General features: G+C 37.4%; 1 protein-coding gene across 1 annotated transcript in view; it reads right to left on the bottom strand.

The window, feature by feature from the left end:
* Positions 1–2658: 2658 nt before the first annotated feature.
* LOC127578804 (sodium/potassium-transporting ATPase subunit beta-1-interacting protein 3-like) overlaps positions 2659–18818 on the bottom strand; it is a 132812-nt gene continuing 116652 nt past the window's right edge. Inside the window, exons 7-8 of the mRNA XM_052031270.1 lie at positions 8729–8813; positions 2659–7134 (exon numbers count right to left, since the gene is read on the bottom strand). Coding sequence (XP_051887230.1) covers positions 7125–7134; positions 8729–8813 — 95 coding nt within the window. The 3' untranslated portion in view covers positions 2659–7124. The remainder of the gene's footprint in view (positions 7135–8728; positions 8814–18818) is intronic.

An 18818-nucleotide genomic window follows, 5' to 3' on the forward strand; every position in this document is an offset into this window, starting at 1 on the left:
ATAGTAAAAATGTTGATTTCTAATCATATTTTAATGGCATTAAGTAGTTTGCTAAAATGTCCTCATTTGTGGTGAGGAGAAGTTTTTATCATTGATTGGTTCAAAAGTTGATTGCCACAAACAACAGAACATCCTTGACACTGACAGAGTGTAGTGCATCCACAATCAAACATGACTTTGTTAATACATGAACATGATTCATGGTAATGGTCATCATTTCAGAAACATACTAGTGTTCATGAGTTCTTGGTTCAGATCAGTTTTGCTAACTGCTTGGCTACACCCAGTTAAAAGGGGACCAATACATCCTATTTACCAACATTTGGTCAAGGTGGCCATCCTTCTCGTTTCTCAGATTTGCTTTGGATCACAGGTTCAGCTTAATGAATAGATTTGAGAAGCAAATGTAAATGTTACAGCAGTGCCATGCTTGGAAATGACCAGCCTATGGGGGCTGATATTCTATGTCTTTGTGTCCAACAGTATCCGTAGTGGAACAGAAATGCCCACAGGTTTGTAAAAACAAATTATGGAATGCAGTCCTTAACTTATCTGGGGCAGACAGAATTGGCAGACCAGAGGATTTTATCTTGATCTACCAATGGAAAACATAGAGGTCCATATTTCTCCACAGGAGAATCCAGACACCATTTCAATGCTATTCTCAGAGGAGTGTTTATAAAGGAATGTTTATAAAAAATGTGAGATGTAACCACAGTACAACAATTTAAAAAGAACTTAATTGGATGTAAACCACCTTGGATGTCTTAAGGTCATGAAAAGTAAAATGAAGTAAATGCCACTTTTTTTTGCAATCAGTACACGAGGAATCAATTACTTTTATCATAGAAACTTTTGGAAGCATTTTTTTAAGCTAAATTGAGCTCATGTGAGTTCCTAGCCAGTAGGCACTTTGATTTCCTTATGCAGCCTGGAACTTCTCCAGATATGATCCCTTCATGTGGAAAAGGTTAGTGAAAAACCAATGTGCCAGGTTATGCCCTAAATTCCAGCTCTGAGGGTTTATCCAGTCAGCACTCCAGATGCCATAGCTTCCAGTCATACTGCAGAGGGTGAGGTTGCTTATACTCTTAACATTATTTATCACACATGTAGACCTGAGCTAATAGATACACTAGCCAATTGAAGCAGTTAGCTTGTCAGCTATTTAAGAGATTAATCTTAAAGCAGTAGGCTCTGATCACTACTGTAGTTAATACAAACCATCTATTGAAGTTTTCTCAGTGATACACTGAATCGTCTGTGAGCCCTCTGCTACCTTTTCTGGTTAAGTAATTTTGTTCAATAATGATTTGTCACTTAAGTACTCAGAAATTCTGAATGCACTTATATATTTCTTACCCATCTTCATACTCGACTTTAATTTGTGATTTATAAGCAATAAATAGTGTTTAATAGTCTGGCATCTTCCTTGATGATGTGGCAAGAAATAATGAATTCACTTACTCAGCAGCTTGAGGGTAACCTAACTGAGAGTTAGTAAATTAAATTCATTTTCAAATGAACTAGTAAGTATGAACAGTTTGGCAAGTCAAGTCAGGCACCATTCATTCCTAAACACATCTTAGTAAATGATACCCCAGATAATTAATATATGGCAAGGAACCAGATAATCCCTACATGATATTTATCTGGTTCCTTGCCATATATTAATTAGGATGCTTTCTTTCAAGCTCTCCCTTCCCTTTACCTATCCTTTTGAAATTTCAGATGTGAATAGACTGAATATAAACGGTGCTCTATGTAATAACATGATGACTTACATAAGCATGTCCACATACCTTTTAAACAGCCGGGGTAGTTAGCATGTATTGATTCAAGATGAATATTGCATAGCGCAATGTTGGACTGTATCAGAAGAATAGCATGGCTCAGTATCAAATTGCTGGCCAGCATATCAGCTCATTTGTTTTTTGTATACCTTTTTGTATTATTAAAATGTTGTCTTTCTGAATTTTGAAACATAACCTTGAAAGACCATCTTGCATCTATTTCAATCCTATTTTTCTTTCACTTTATTTGTATCCATGCCTAATTCTAAACATTTGTTAAATACTGCAGCCAATTATTGAGACATATATCACAAAGAGAACAAGAGTTAGACTAAAAGACTATTTTAGATTGTGTGAGTATTGCCAAAAATCCTGCAGCACAAGTCCTGGGCAGTAAAGTGCAATATTATTAAAGGTTGTTTGCAGTGTCAGCCCAGGAAACCAGACAAAAATAAAGCTGGCATTTGGCTAGCATTTTCCTGCAGATGTCTTTTGTTCCAGGAATCTGGCAGTATTCGTGTAATACTGAATTACTTGTCCCGTAACCATATAATTTAACCCACAAGTAAAGAGACAGATCACTACCATTTTGTGAAAGGATCAAAATGTTGAAATCTAGAATTAAATCACTACTGCTCCAAATTACTACATGTTATGCTTTTCTAAATCAATAAAAACCTGCATATATGCTACTTTGAAAGTATAAATGGAAATCTTTGAATATAAAACTTCAAAGTTTAATATATATGAAGAAAATTACAAACCCTGTACAATGGCAATTACACATTAAAAAGTTGTGAATATTCACAAAACAGAAATAATACATAATTCATCACATTTTATATGGGAAGCATTGAAGAGGAATTGTAAAATTTCTGGGAAACTATTTCCCTCATCCTACATATTCACACTTAGTCTATTTGTTCACATCCTACAGTTTCATTAAAAGTTTTGTTTCTAAAGAGATCTTTTATTTATTACTTAGCACATTAAAATGAAAGAAACAGTGGAAGACTGCCATTTAATGGAGGCACATGCTAATAAACTGAACGTTGTGATCTACAATGTCACAATGCACTTTTCAAACAACCTCAATAATATGTAATTATACATTATAATACATGATGCAATCATGAATCAATAGCAACAAAATTATCACTTGGTATGATTGTATATTTTCTGATGTATACTCACAATTGTCTATCAGAATTATTACAATATCAAAATAATTGCTTTCCCAGGTATCTTTCCAAAATGTTATAACATGACAGTGTATTATAACAGAAAACTGGTTATCAGGCAAATTATTTTTTGCAAATGGAAAAGACAATCTTTCTAACATTTTAGAGATGGCTCTAGATAATCATCCATAAAAGATATTGGGTACTTCTTTTTTTGTAAATTCACTTGCAGTGCAGCAATTGAACTTATACTGTATCAAGTTAATTTTGCTGCCTTTGCAAGGTGTCACTGATGCCACCTATTTTAAAGCTGTTTACATTTTTGCAATCAATATTAATTATGATCTTGATGGATGTGTCCATGCAACTCTCTGCTCTTCTTGCACCTGTCAATCATGAAGCTGTATTCAAGGTGAAGACCAGAGGTGAATGAAATGAATACATAAAAATGTTTCCCATCATTTCAAAACTTAAATAAAAGACTGCATCAAGAACAAAAATGTTCAAAGAGGTTATTGAGCCCTTCAACTAGTTTGGACCTTTTGTTTTTGTTCATCTGGCCTGATATTCAGAACTTTAGGAATTACTGCTAATATTTACTTCATTGATATAACATTTTCCTGTCTGCTGCTTGAAGGGAACATTAAAGCTGAGAGATATTTTCCTTCTCTCATCCATGTTTAATGAAAATATTGTGGTGTATAAAGAAACTTGTGTTGTATGTGGTATTGCTTACTAATATACAGTGTTGCACCTTTGACTAAACCTTGCTAAGGACCAAGCTATTTCCTATTCAAATCGATGGAGTTTCTTCTTCATATGTCCTAATTCAAGTGTTAAATGCCCTAATTTTTTGTAGTTAAAAAAAAATCATTAAACTGAATGGAACATAATGTAATACACGGACCTAAATGTAAATTAACCTACTGAACGCTAGTCATCATCTTTTCTCTTATTTGTAATACAATAGTCATATCTATCTTACTTATTTTGTTTCCCACTGCTTTTATACTGAGCAAGGTATAAATATTGTGAGAAATTATTCCTGACTACCTCGGCTGCTACACAAAAACAGCTACCCATCTTTGTACTTTCTTTTACACCCAACATACATGTGAAATACTGCTTACACTATTGACCTTGATAATATTATGTCAAAAAGAAGTTATGCAAAGTCCAAATGACATGGCTGGTGATTGAAGTTCAACTCAAACCGAAATTTGGCGATCCTAAACTTGGTGTAAGGCACTGTGAATAATGGAAATATCAGTGAGACTCACAAGTGAAGTCAAGAGGGTTGGAACTTTGCACAAAGATTCTTCCTGCTCTAGATATCCCTCTAAAACAATGGCCTTGTAGATGCAGTGGTCTGTCTGACCAAACTGTGGAGGACAAACTGGTTTGTATTGTTAGGTTGTGCAATTCTAAATGCTGAAAAGTGCCAGCTTAATGCAGTCAATGGACTACAGTTGCCAAAAATGTCATTACCAAGTTAGAAACCACAAATTTCATCAAATGTGCTGCAAATAAACTTACATAATTCCTTATTTTCAGATTAAAATGTTCAATTTTTGTTTGATTTTTACACAAGGCTTGTAAAATGTACATGTTACTACAATCTTCTGTTTAGAATTGCTGTTACTTTTGTTTCAGATTTTTTGATTTGTCCTTGATGGCATATTTTACAGATATACAGTTGATGGCACGATTATTGACCTGCCTCTATTAATAACTCCAACAGTAAAGATTTACTGTCAAACAGGTACCCACTGATGCTATAACAACTGATAAGCATGGACAGTTAAGTCAGGAGCAGACACGCAAAGATTATTTGAAGTACCAAAGGCAGGATTCTGATGCCCCAATGTAAATATATTTTTGAACAGATGAGGGCAGTGTTCTCCAAAAGTAGCTTAAATATAAAATTGGCAGATTCAGTCTGTACACCAAGATTTGCTTCTTTATCACCCTTCCCACCAAACTTTTCTTTAAACTAAGAAGTTACAAAATGGCAGATACAATGCCTTGGGTAGCATGTCATATTACATACTTCACTGGACAATAAAATGATTTTAATGTCAATAAAAACAAAAGGCTGAGGACAGGTAGACATTATCACATCCTTCACTGCACCATTACTAAACATGTTGCTGTAAACTGATGCATAGCGTTGGTGAACTAACATGTCCACATCAGAAAGAGCAATGAAAGGTGACCCAGAAGCATCAAAACAAGAAATCTGAAGCCCAAGAAGGAAGTAATAGATCTGTACTGTCCAATATGTCTTTATGGCCTCTCCATTAACATGAATGGCAATCAAAAATTGACATATCCCTGAAACAGAATATTAATCCTTAAACTATATGGCGTATCTTTCTTGAAAAGTGTATATATTTAGAACATTACTAGAAGTAGATCACAAGACTGGACATGAAGTACTTTGATAAGATTAATCAAGTTTCCATTTTAATGTAGCAAATTAAAACTTTTAATGTACTGCAATGGTGTGAAATTCTTTGTATAGTGTTTTAAGGATGGTGTTGCCTCTTTTATTGTTTCTTACAAAATATCACCTCTCTTTCTCAGTGCTCCTTTAAATACTTAAACATATAATGCAGTTCTTGCCAGCAGTGCTGTAGGATTATATAGCGTCTCTTCCAAGATGGGGTGGCAGAATCTAAAGGCTTGTGTTTAATGTACAACCTTATGTTTTCCTTCAAATTAGTTTGCAAAGTTATGCAGTTTCCATGGAAAGGGAGAAGTGCTAATATTAATTTTGTGTAAACATCAGCTGTTATCAAGATGGTTAAAATTCTCAAAAATATTAACACCTCCTTGCCATTCACTCAAGACCTGTCTTTACGGTAGAGACTTCATACAGGTGTAATAAATAATGAAATTTCATCTGGTGTCAAATGTGGCTTGGTTAGCAGCACTTGTCTCTGAGGTGGAAGGTTTGGAGTTCAAATCTCACTCCAGAGACTTGTGGATGAAAATGTAAGCTGGCATCCAGTGCTATACTGAGAGAATGCAACATTGCTTGAAGTGCTGTCTTTCAGATGTGATATCAAACTGAGGCTCCTTTTGCTCTCTAGATTAGATGTCAAAGCCATTATGTTCCATTTAGAATAATAGGGAACTTTATATCCGTCAACACAATATCAGTAAAACAGATTATCCGACCAATATCACAACACTGGTTGTGTAGCTTGTTGTGCAGAAAATTACTGCCTCGTTTCTTACATTACAGCAGTGACTACACCTCAAAAAATGTACAGAACTTTGAGCCATACTGATGTTGTGAACAATGCTATATAAAAAAAATCTTTCAGTTTCTGAATTTCAGAACAAGTAGTGCATGGCTAAAGATACACTACGTCTGAGCTCAGTCAACCATTTATTCTTCATCTTAGAATGATTATTAAAGCTGAAGAGGATTCAATCAAAGATCTGAAAAACAAACCTAATGTGGGAGCAATTTTCTATTTATGTAACAAGACCTGAAAGCCAGCACAGGTGACATCAAATAAGAACCTTGACATGTCACAAATCAAAACAATTCACAGTAGAAGATTGTGAAAAATTCTAACACAAAAGAATAAAAAGTTCAATGAGATTTGAAGCAGCTCCTGTTTAAACAAATGTTGGAACAAACTTTGAACAAACATTCTGCTAAAACGGAGACAATATTTTGCCAGGCAGCAAGGCATGTTGTTTCTCTATCCCAAGGAAATTAAGAGCTATTCTGATGAACAACAATTTAGCAAATTGAAGAGTAAAACATCTTTTTTCCACTATCCAGAGCTGACTGTCTTGATTTTCAGAGTACAGAAAATAGAAAAATGACTAAACTGGACATCTTTCCTTAATGTGCACCTATGACTCTGTAAACCAGTTCTCTATATTGCTCCAGTAGACTTGCTGCTTGAATTCCCATATCTCGGTTCTCAGATGAGCAATTTTTCGTAAAGCTAGACAAGGGGAATTATGGCAATTTAAATGAAAACATGTTTATATTAGAAATGACTGTAAATTGAGGCATATTCAAAAAGTTAATTGTTTTGGAATGAGATGGCTGGAACCAGGTGAGCTAGCTCTTGGTGCACTGATCTTCGACAGCTGAAGAGTTGTTGCGGAGAAGTCTTTTCACTTACGTAGACCTGCGGGGAAAGTAAGAGACAATGCTATAAGTAAACTGGATTTTATGTCTTAAAGCTTTTCCTCCTTAACTAAAAATGTTCTGTTTCCTCAACAACAAAATGAACTTAGCCAGCTGAGCCATACCATCGCAGCTGGATTCCTGATCTGAAAAATATGGAAGAGTGATGCTTGTTTGTGAGGGAGAGGGAGGTTTTCCTGGTCAGAATCTCTAACAGCTTGTACCATAGATTTGTGCGTACAAGGTGGATCACACTTGGCCTTAATTTCCCTGTAGTCCCCTACCCCACAACAGGTTATTAAGCAGCATGATCAGCTATCTGTGGACTGAAACAATAAGGTTCAAGGACTTTTCCATGTGTTTAATCATTTAATAGAAGGCTTTCTCCATTCCCTGACACTGAACTTCCTAAACTGGAGAATTAGATGATGATGTCTAGCTAGTAACCAGCAAAACCCATTGTCCACTCAGACCCATGGCAAGCTCTTTGAAAGGTTGATACTTGAGTATCTATTATACTAAATTACCAGAATCAAAATCATGTTCAAATTTCATCTGGGTATATTTCTTTCCTACCCCTTATTCCCAGGCTAGAAAAACCAAATGAAATGGAACATTCAGGACTTCTCCTCTATTAATGATTTTATTTGCAATGCATTGCAATGTCAAATGTTGAGCATAGCTAATCCATTTGAGCCTAACCAGAACAATCTGAAAGCATGGAACCTTGCAACACAAGAGCTCAGACGGGACCAAGATGGAAGAAAACTAATTTCAAAATTGGCCAGCAGAAAGTGCATCCTCCAAACGCTTCAGACCACCAGAAAGTGCAAGGTTACAGAAGGTTGCAGTCCAAAATGTAACCCTACAAGTTATTCTTATAGAACACAAATTATTCTGGAATGAAAGGGTATTAGCAAATTCAAATCTGCTTAAGAATTTTTTTCTTGGGAAATCATGAAAATAGTTTTCCCCCACACATATATAAATTGGTTCTCACATTCAGTAAACTTGAGCCTGTATACATCAGCATTTTTAATTTGTACTTAAAGTATTTGAGTCTTGGTCCAATGTACAGCCTGTTACAAAGATTTCCAGCATGAAGAGCAAAGGGAATGAAAGGCTACAAAATAGTTCCACTCCATTTTATGGTAGTCAGCTAAAGTTATATATTCTTTTTGACCAAACACTTGTCAAGGGGAATTCTGTAACACTGAATCTTGTTTTTTTTTTCACTTAAGAGATTCAAAAGGGAGTTAAACATTATATGGGGGTGAGGGGGAAGAAGGTAATTTCACAAACCCATAATGCCAGGGGTGCTTCAATTCACTGGCACAGTAAATTGAAAATTTGGGCTAACCCAACTTTCCAATTTGTCCTGCAAACCAGTGGGCACTCTGCTGGTGGCAGGAGCTTGTAAAATGATTGCCAGTGAATTCTGTAAATTCTCAATCTTGTATTCAAGCAGTATCAGTATACCCTCCATCTATGTCCAGGCCTTATTCAGACAAGGTTGCTAAAATGGAAAATAGACAGGTTAAAGATTGCACGTTGCAGTACAAAAAGCCATTATGGTGACATGAGTAATTACTTACAGATAAATTGGCTTTAATAGTACATGAGAGTGTTTCTGAGGCACATGGTAGACGGAGAATGAATCAAATCCACCTATAAAATCAACTGAAATCACAACAAAATTGTAAATAAATAAGACGTATGAAGAACACCTTTCCATGGTTAAAACAAAGCAACCAAACAGCAATTTTAAATGAAAATATAACAAACTGATCAAGATAAAGTTAAAAATGAAAACAAACCAAAGTTGAGGTACAAGAAAATACAGATAATGAAAAAAAATCTCATTTTTAACAAGAAACTGAAGTAGTATTGCATTAAGTAGATCAGAAAGGTTCCTGCTCCAGTAATTCTAATTCAACATCATTTAAAAACTGTGATACATCAATGTTACAAATTCAAGCAGGCAACTAAATGCAATCAACAAAATGAAAAGTTGAATGAACCTTACATGATGGAGGAATTATCCCAATTCCTTCTACTTGACTATGACTGTCACTGTAAAAATTTAAGATGCAACCTATGGTTCCAAATAACATTAATGCTGCCAAGGCAATGTTTGAATCCCACGCTTGACATTTATTGTAACTCAGTTTCTTATAACAGCAGATTGAAGGTGTGTGAGCTCTGAAGTAGTGCACCTCATTCAACCTCAGACTCAATTATACATTTTATTCATGACTTCCAGCTCCAAGAATTTATAGCTCTTTAATTCAGTAATCATAAATCAAATGTACTTTTCAGCTGTTGCTTAGAGATCAACCATGATTCAAAACTGTTCGAGAAATTTTCAGGATTTCAACCAGTTCTAATGCAATCGGAAGGGAAAGGAAAACAGCAGCCTTATTTCTTTTCTTTCCAACTTACAATTTCAGATTATTGCCTATAATCAGATCTGTGCCCACCAAACTTTTACAAAGATAAAAATGAACACCGTCACTCTCCACTGCAGGTGCCAATGAGGAGCTTTTAATAAAGCACTTACAGAGAGTTTTGAAGATTAATGTTGAACTTACAGAATGACACAAGAAGCGAGATGGCTCTCAGGAAAGATTTTAGCACTGATTCATAGGATATGGGTCTTACTGACAAGGCCAGCATCTATTGCTGATCCCCAAGTGTTTTTGTGCAGTTGGTGGTGAACCACCATCTTGAACCATTGCAGTCAATAAGATGAAGTTATTCCAGTAGTGCTAGTAGGTAGGGTATTTCTAAGTGAGAAGGTTTGCGATTGGAAGGGAAGTATAAAGGCAGTGGACTTCCCAAGCCTTGCTGTACTGGCACTTCTAGGTAATAGAGATTGCAGGTTTGGGAGTGCTGTTCAAGAAACCATGAGATGCTGCTATACCTACTTAAGACAGTAAACATTGCAGATTTGTAATAACAATGGTGTAAGGTGGAACTCATTTGTGTAAAAAGGGGAAGATAGAAAAATAACCAGGCCGACGTCTTCAAGATTATGAAAGGATAGATTTGGAAAAGATTATTTCCATTTGAATCAGAATCAGATTTATTATCACTGACACCTGACATGAAATTTGTTGTCTTGCAGCAGTGGTATAGGGCAAAGACAAAAAAATTTTAATTTTTTAATTTCTCCTGCCTTCCACCCTATCACAGACTTTCACTTTTATTCTCACTTTTCCTTTCCACTTCCTCTGCACTTGATTTATTTCCAACAGTTTACAGTTTTGATGAAAGGCCATCCACATAAATTGTTACTTCTTTCTCTTGGTCAAAAGATGCTGCCCGAACTGCTGACCATTTTGAGCAGTGTCTTTTTTTTCCATTAGCATTTCCATTAGATTGCCAAAGTGAAATAAAAGTTATTCTTGAAAATTAATAAGATTTTCTCACAGTTGAAGCACGATTATCTTTCTTTCTTTATTATATGTATGGTGAGAGAATATATTTTCACTCTCATATTTTCAGTTATATGTACTACTGGCATTTACATACTGTTAATTTCATTTTTTTTGCACAAGTTCCAAAGTTCCAATTAAAAAGACATTTCCCTCTCATTACGTAAGCATGGCCAAAAATGCGTCAATGGTTTTCTCCAAAGGATTTTGAAACAAGGTGAGAAGTTAAGAGAGAGACAATTCTGGGTCAGGCTAATAAAAAAATCAATGTTGTGTTGAATGAAGAAGGCAAATTAGCTATAATGCAATTGGTGGAGCATAGAGGAGCCATGGTGGTTAGTCGACCTAAGTAATTTCTGCTAATTGATCCCGGCCTTAACAAAGTTCATAACAAGCTGAAATGTCACACAAAATAGGAAAGCAAATGTAATTAGTGTATGATTAATTGGGAATGAAACTGAGAAAAGTCTTGTGTACCAGAAAACCTACTATCATTGATTATTTTAACAGGATCTACACATTATTTCTCATTTGTCTGACCACAGCAACCTCAATCACACTGGTCACATGTAATGATGTGGTATTGATTAGTACAGAATAAAGGAAAGCGATAAAATAGCACTTTCACCAAAACAGATAAACTTGATGTAACTACTGCATTTATTTGTACTGATACAAAGACAAACATGCATTCAAAGAAATGGACAGATTTGTACTTGATAAGCATATAGGTATATACAAGAGCAAGCCAACATTTGAACATACATGAGCATAAACGCATAACATTTTGTTCACAGAATCCCACACTCGGGCTGCCTGCAGTCCTGGATTGTGCAACTTCAGTGTTTTAAGAGAGCTAACAAGTGTGCACACCCTTGAACTTGAAATGAATCTCCAGCACAGTGTTTTTTTTAAACCTCATTAGACATTGTAGTGGATATACTCTACTTGGTCTCAAACCCAAGCCATGTGGGAAGACTTATTCGTAGGATCTCAATTATTTCTTTTCATGGTAATATTCAGACCCAACTGAAGAAATCGCTGCTGATCAGCTTGAAAATGGCTGAACCTGAAACATTAGACCATGCTCTACAACATGTTCACTGGAACACTGACTTGAAATAATATAAATACAGTTAGTCTTGTGAAGCTCCTCTCATAGCTGAGCCATTACTATTTAAAAGAATCAGATTACAATTGGTACAATATTAAAGGGAGTCCAGGAACACAGAAACCAAGACCGGGAGTGTTGCGTTCACCTGCACAAATCTGTGAATCCTTATTAAACTTTAAATAAACATACAGGATTTTGGGCTTCATAAGCAAAGGTATCAAAGAGGAAATTGGTATTAAGTCACCAGCACTAAGTACATGCAGGAGTCACCCATATGCTCACCTCCCAATGGTCAGTTCTACTGAATGAAACCGGCGGTGAATACTCTTACACATACTTTGTGCTGGCAATCACAAATCGATTTCTTCCTCTATGGAGAAAAATAGCATGACAACACTACAATTACGGTATCAATACAGCTTCTATTGAACTACCCCATCCTACCTTTCAGTTATTAGTTTTGACAGAGTCACAGCAAAACCAGAGTGCACTGAAAACATTATTTGCCCATGGTCACTTCCTTGTGCTGTTGCAGACAGATGTCTTTCTGGGTTATAGGGGATTTTATACCTAACCATATGATACAGAACCTGAAAATGCTTTTAATAACCTTGGGTGGGATAAATGAAAATATATTCTATTCCATAACACTGACATCTCTCATCTGGAAGAGCATAAAAATGATTTAATTTATCAGGGATCCATCACAATACAGTGCCCTTGCAGGTCACATGATGACATGATACACTTAAGTCGTTCAGACCTGAATGACAAAATAGAAATGATTTGAGAACTGTTTCGGCTGCAAGGTCAAAATATACAGTTGAAAGGTTAAAGAAAATAAGACAAATTGTTAACTTTAGTGAAAGCAGATAAGTAGAGGCTGTTAAATATGGCAGAGACAATGATGCTACAGGTTTACTTTTTGCATTGGCTCCAGATTTCTCTGTACTTTGGAGGAACAGCAACTTGTACAGGCAGATGTGACACAATGTATAGGTTTAATAAAGCAGCAGTATCCAAGGTTTAAAAGTTGTGGATGAAAATGTGTAATGATGCAACAGGGAACAAGAAATCATAGCCAATACTTAAGGAAAAAAAATCTATTGCAAAGATTTTCACTGCAGAATCTTTCACTGCAGATCACCTTTTACTTCAGGGTAATAAAATGTACTGTGGCACTATGAGGGAAGCAAATGCAAAGAATTCTGTAAAAGGCAGAATACAGAAACGAGTCATTCAACTCGAATGGCCCATGCTGGTTTTTATATTCCACACAGGTCTTCTTCCAATGGAGTTACTTCAGCTAACACTGTCAACATTCTTTTCTTTTCTGCTTTACATGTTTATCTAGCTTCCTACTAAACATATCCATGCTAATTGTCTCAATGACTTATAGTAGCAAGTTTCATTTTGTAACAATTCTGGGTAAAGCTGCTGTCCCTGATCACCCATGCAATTTCTTACTGACTATCTTATATTAATGGCCCTACTTTTGATATGCCCTAGAAGTGGAAACACCTTCTCCACAGCTAACTTACTAAACCGCTTCATAATTTAAAAATTTGCTGCCAAGTTACTCCTCAGCTTTCTCTCAAGAATAAAGCTCCAGATATTTTTTCCTTCTTGCTACAAATAATCTCTCAGTTCTGGTATCACTCTTGTAAATCCTTGGAGCACCTGCAGTAGCTCTATATCCTAAGACAGTATAGAAACTAGAACTGTGTAGTGCATTTGAAACATCATTTCCCTTAGGTTCTGCACATGGTTAAAAAATTATTTGCTTTTCAGTGTTATCCCTCTACTATAAAGTCAATTAAGGTACCTTGTTTTCACAAAAACAGATTTGGACAAATTGTGGTAACTTTCCCAAGTACCAGCAGCCTTAAATCTTGATTCTCGAGTGCAAACTGGACTACGTATTATAATTTTTCCATGCGTCTTGATTCCAGGTATGGCTACTCACCATCAACATTAAAACTTAGTTTATAGGGCACATAACCACTTTTTGGAAAACAATTAATAATATTGGCATGAAATGAATTGTTACAGATTTTAAATTGGATTATGTTTGATGTTTCACCCATCGGCAAACAATATGAAAGTGTTTAAATGCAGAACAAGGGAAAGATGTTTCTGCATAAAATGTGTTGTTTCCTCCACTGTTGGCTCACAACCAAAATGTTGTGGGTTGAATTCCTTGGCTGGTCTTAACTCAACTTTCTAATCTCCCTGGTAAACTGATCTTCAACCAGTCTTAAGTCAGGCACTTCGATTCTGTATGTGCCTAATAAAATGTATGGCATCATTGAGTAAAAGCTGTGGCAATAGTTGGTGAGATGCCATAATCAAGTTTGGTATTTGCATATTCCAAAGAGTTCTTTGGTACGGCCCTGAGAGGAAGCAAATAAACAAATCTGGCCATGCCAACATCCTGAATATCATATTATTTACTTTGAATGAGATATTATCTCCCTTTGTAACTAACCTTGCCCATGTTCTTTGTAATAAACCTCTGGCATCCCCATGGATTAAAGAGGAATTAATGCAAATGTAACAGGTGGAAGGTGACTCGTTAGAGTAATTATCACTTTTGGCAAACATCTTGCAGCTGGCCATGTTGTTTTAAGAGTTATTCAAAAACCCAAATATATGTATGATGGCTTCAGAAAGTGCTCAGCTTTCCAAAATTCATTATGAAAATGTTCCAGAAAACTGAAGGATATTTGAGTTCGTTTGGCAAAACTATGCTGTGGCAATGAAGCTGCAGCAGGAGATGGAAAACGTCCAGGTAACAACACATTTGACTGTGATGGGTGGAAACATTTAAAGGTTATTCCATTTGGACAAAATGGTCCAAAAAGGGGAATAAATACAAACTAGTACATGCTCGGAAGTTGCGTCTGCACTATTGATCATGCATTAGTTTAACAGGGGAAGCCAGGAGACTGGAGAATCATATGGCCACTATGCAACAGCATTATGAAAACTTACTGAAGGGTATGAGTTTCATACAATTACACAGGAAGAAATACTCAGAGATAGATATGTTTGGACTTGCAGATGAGAGTGTGAAAAGATTGCTCTGAGAAACTAACCTAACCTTACAAAAAAAAGTGAGATTTGTCAGATGGCAGAGAGCATAGAGACTTAATTTAAAGTTATCAGTAAATCAACAAAATAGAATATGTGCAGCATGTAGATCGAAAGAAATATCTAGGAATGACAAAAATATGCTTCAAGCTATGGCTAAAGAAACCCAGGTCCACGAGGTTTTTGGAATCCTGAGCAGAAGCACGAGTTCCACAAGAGACAATTATGTACTAGTTTTGGTAAAATATGTGATAAGTATAGATAGAGCAATCACTTTGCAAAGAAATGGCATGGAAAAGAATAATTTGCATATAAACAGCCAAGCAGATCTATTTATTAAGCATCAAGAATAGTTTTTTTGTGGTCAATGAGGTCAATACTTTTGGTTTGGATGACAAAGAGTCAGTGAACTACTTGTGATTTCAGATAGACACTGGAGTTCAATATGATGCAGTTCCACTTCATATACAGTGTTGTAACCAATGATTTTAAACAAAAGTGCAACCACATGTATCTGCAATCATAGGTTAAAATGGAACTCATCTTCCTGCTGGAGGGCAGGTAGAACTATTAGCTTAGAATCCCTACTATAAATGTAAATTGAACTGTCATCTTGTGAATAGCATGAGCATAATGCTTCTGGTGGACAGTAAACTTGTTTGAGCATGGATGTTATTAGTTATAACGATACGATAGAACACAATCCACTGCAGTCCTGATCAATGCGATAAATGATCATAAACTAATAACCAAGGAGTGTTTAATGTTGGAGTATTCTGAAGTGTTTAGTGATAGAGTTGGACAACATAAAGGAGAATACCAAGTTAGTCTTGTTGAAGCAGTAGATCCATATGCCAATTTAAGGGATAAGCTGAAAATAAGCACCAAAAGGCATGATCAGATAAGGTTTTCTGGCTCTGGGAACAACAACTGTTCAGATGTTCAATAGGAGCTATAATGAAGCAGGATTATTCAGCTTTAGGTTCCAATGACTTTAATAATGCTACTTTAAAAAAAAGCCTTATCTACTGCCAACAATAGAATATGTAGCTACACCCACAAAGTGCTAAAGTTTTCACGATTCTTAATGTTCAGAATGAGTTTTGGCATATGAATTTTGATGATTAGTCATCAGACTTAATCACTTTCCACATACCTTCTGGGCAGCGTTATTGGAAATGCATGACATTTGGGATTAGCTCAATGACAATGTTTTTCAAAGGACAATACATGAGTTGGTGGAAGGACAAAGTCATTGCAGATGTTTGATGTGGTTGCAGGCTTTAGAGAAACAGTAGAAGTAATTTAAAGCTATAATAAACACCCAGATGCATTTCTTCAAAAAGCATGCTGTGAAGATAAAGTGAAACAGAGGCAGAAGTTGCTATTATTGGATATTGATATATTGTCATGGACCAAGGACTTGGTGTTGATACAGCCAAAGTATACTTGGAGGCAGGATTTCAATATTTGTTGCGATATCTCCTACATCCATCAGACATGGTGAAGCTGTTCAGTGATTTAACATGGAAAGATGCAGAGTGGTTCTGGGGAGAATCCCAAGAAGCAATGCCATAAAAGCTTTGTGGTCAAGTAGCATGCCAGTTTTAAGATATTATGATATTAAGGAAGCAGTAACTTTACAAATTGATGTATCTCAATCTGAACAATGAAATATAATGGATACCAGTTGTCTTTGCATCAAGGGAAGCAGAGATAAGATATGCACAAATGAAAAAGGAACTCTTGGCAAATTGTATTTGCCTGTGACGAACTTGAACTATCTTTTTTTAAGGACTGGACATAGTAATATTGAAAGAAATCATCATCAGTCAAAATCAATTCTCAAACCACTAAATAATGCTCCCACGAGACTCAGAGAATGCAATAAAAATTACAAACTCTTTCTTGAAAAAGGGAAAGGGTTGTCTTGTCAGATAGACTAAGCAAAGGATACCTGTCAGAGGTCAGCACCTATGATTTTATACAAGTCTGAAGAAAGTGATCACTGTAAACACTTCCAGTTAAGGATCCATATTGGCAATAGCTTCATCACATGGCTAAAAATGTACCTGTGCTAATGAAAAACACAATAATTCTAGAGGAACTCAGGAGGCCAGGCAGCATCCGTGGAGAAAAGCAGGTGGTCAACATTTCGGGTCAGGATCCTATCTTCAGGACTGAAGGTAGGGAAAGGGGAGCCCAATATATAGGAGGGAAAAGCAGAGCAGTGATAGGTGGACAAAAGGGGGGAGGCGGGGTGGGCACAGGGTGGTGATAGGTTGATGCAGGTAAGAGATAGTGATAGTCAGGTGTGGGGGAGGGGAGAGCAGATCCACCAGGGGATGGGTCAAAGGTAAGAAGAAAGAGAAAAAAAGGGCTAGGAAAGGGAAGAAGCAGCATGGTGGGTTGGGGATTACCTGAAGTGGGAGAATTCAATATTCATGCCATTAGGCTGCAAGGTTCCAAGACGAAAAATGAGGTGCTGTTCCTCCAGTTTGCACTTGGAATTCTCCTGGCGGTGGAGGAGGACAAGGACTGTCATATCAGTGATAGTGTGGGAGGGGGAGTTGAAGTGACTGGCAATGGGGAGATACAGGTCACGGTTACGGACAGAGCGCAGGTGTTCTGTGAAACGGTCACCTAGTCTGCATTTGGTCTCAGCAATGTAGAGGAGGCCACACTTGGAGCACCGAATGCAGTAGATGATATTAAGGGAGGTACAGGTGAATCTCTGTCTCACCTGAAAGGACTGTTTGGGTCCCTGGATGGAGGTGGTGTAGGGGCAGGTGTTACACCTATGGCGGGAGCAGTGGAAGGTTCCCAGGGTGGGAGCAGGATGGCTGGGGGGGGGGGAGGGGGGGAGAGGGGGAGAGGAGTGAACGAGGGAGTCGCGGAGAGAGCAGTCCCTGCGAAAGGCGGAAAGGGGTGGGGAGGGGAAGATATGCTTGGTGGTGGGGTCCCCTTGGAAGTGGCGGAGGAGGATACATTGGATACGTAGGCTGGTGGGTTGAAATGTGAGGACAAGGGGCACCCTATCCCTCTTAGGTCTGGGGGGGGTGGGGGTGAGAGCAAAGGTGCGGGAAATGGCAGAGATATGGGTGCAAGCTCTCCTGACCACAGTCTGGGGGAAGCCCTGTTTAGAAAAGAAGTTGAACATCTCAGATGTCCTGGAATGGAAAGCCTCATCGTGGGAGCAGATGTGGCACTGGTGGAGAAATTGAGAAAAAGGGATTGCATCCTTGCAAGAGACAGGGCGGGAGGAGCTGTAATCGAGGTAGCCATGGGTCGGTCCTGAAAAAGGGACCTGACCCGAAACGTTGACCGCCTGCTTTTCTCCACGGATGCTGCCTGGCCTGCTGAGTTCCTCCAGCATTATCGTGTTTTTCTTCTAGATTCCAGCATCTGCAGTCCTTGGTTTCTCCTGTACCTGTGCTGATGCGTGTTGAGTGAGCAAAGACATTGGGCCAGGTTGTGCTGATCCCAATCTGGAGGTCACTGTCCACCTCTGCCTGTGCTGTGGGTTAGTGCAGGAAAGTGGTGCCTAAGAAAACGTCAGCCTTGATCTTACTGAGTCCAGTCGATTCAGGAATTAATTAACCATAAGCACAAGATGTTACTGGATTGGAACTTGGAACTCTGCCATGCCTCAAAGGAAAGGAAACAACACTACAGACGCCTGAAGGCAGAGGTCCAGCAGAAAACACATGACCTGAAGAACAGGTAGTGATGGGAAAAGTGTAGGAGACTCAGCAGCTCACTGACAGCCATGTATACATACATACATACATACTCTTTAATGCTGCCAAGGTTACCTGCAGCCCAAACACCCAAAATCCAACCCTAATGAAAGCTAAAAACAAAGGTGAACTTAACAAGAACAGAAAAAAGAAACACTTTGAAGACTGCACCTCTGTCTTTAATATACACACCCTTGACCCCAGAGCAACCTATTCAGTTCAGCCTTGCTGTCACCTCTGACCAAAGAGAAGTCAGAAAGGCTTTGTGCCAACTGAAAAACAACAAAGCCTCTGGAGCAGG

The sequence above is a fragment of the Pristis pectinata genome, chromosome 16 (genome assembly GCF_009764475.1).
Source record: "Pristis pectinata isolate sPriPec2 chromosome 16, sPriPec2.1.pri, whole genome shotgun sequence".
Lineage (NCBI taxonomy): Eukaryota > Metazoa > Chordata > Chondrichthyes > Rhinopristiformes > Pristidae > Pristis > Pristis pectinata.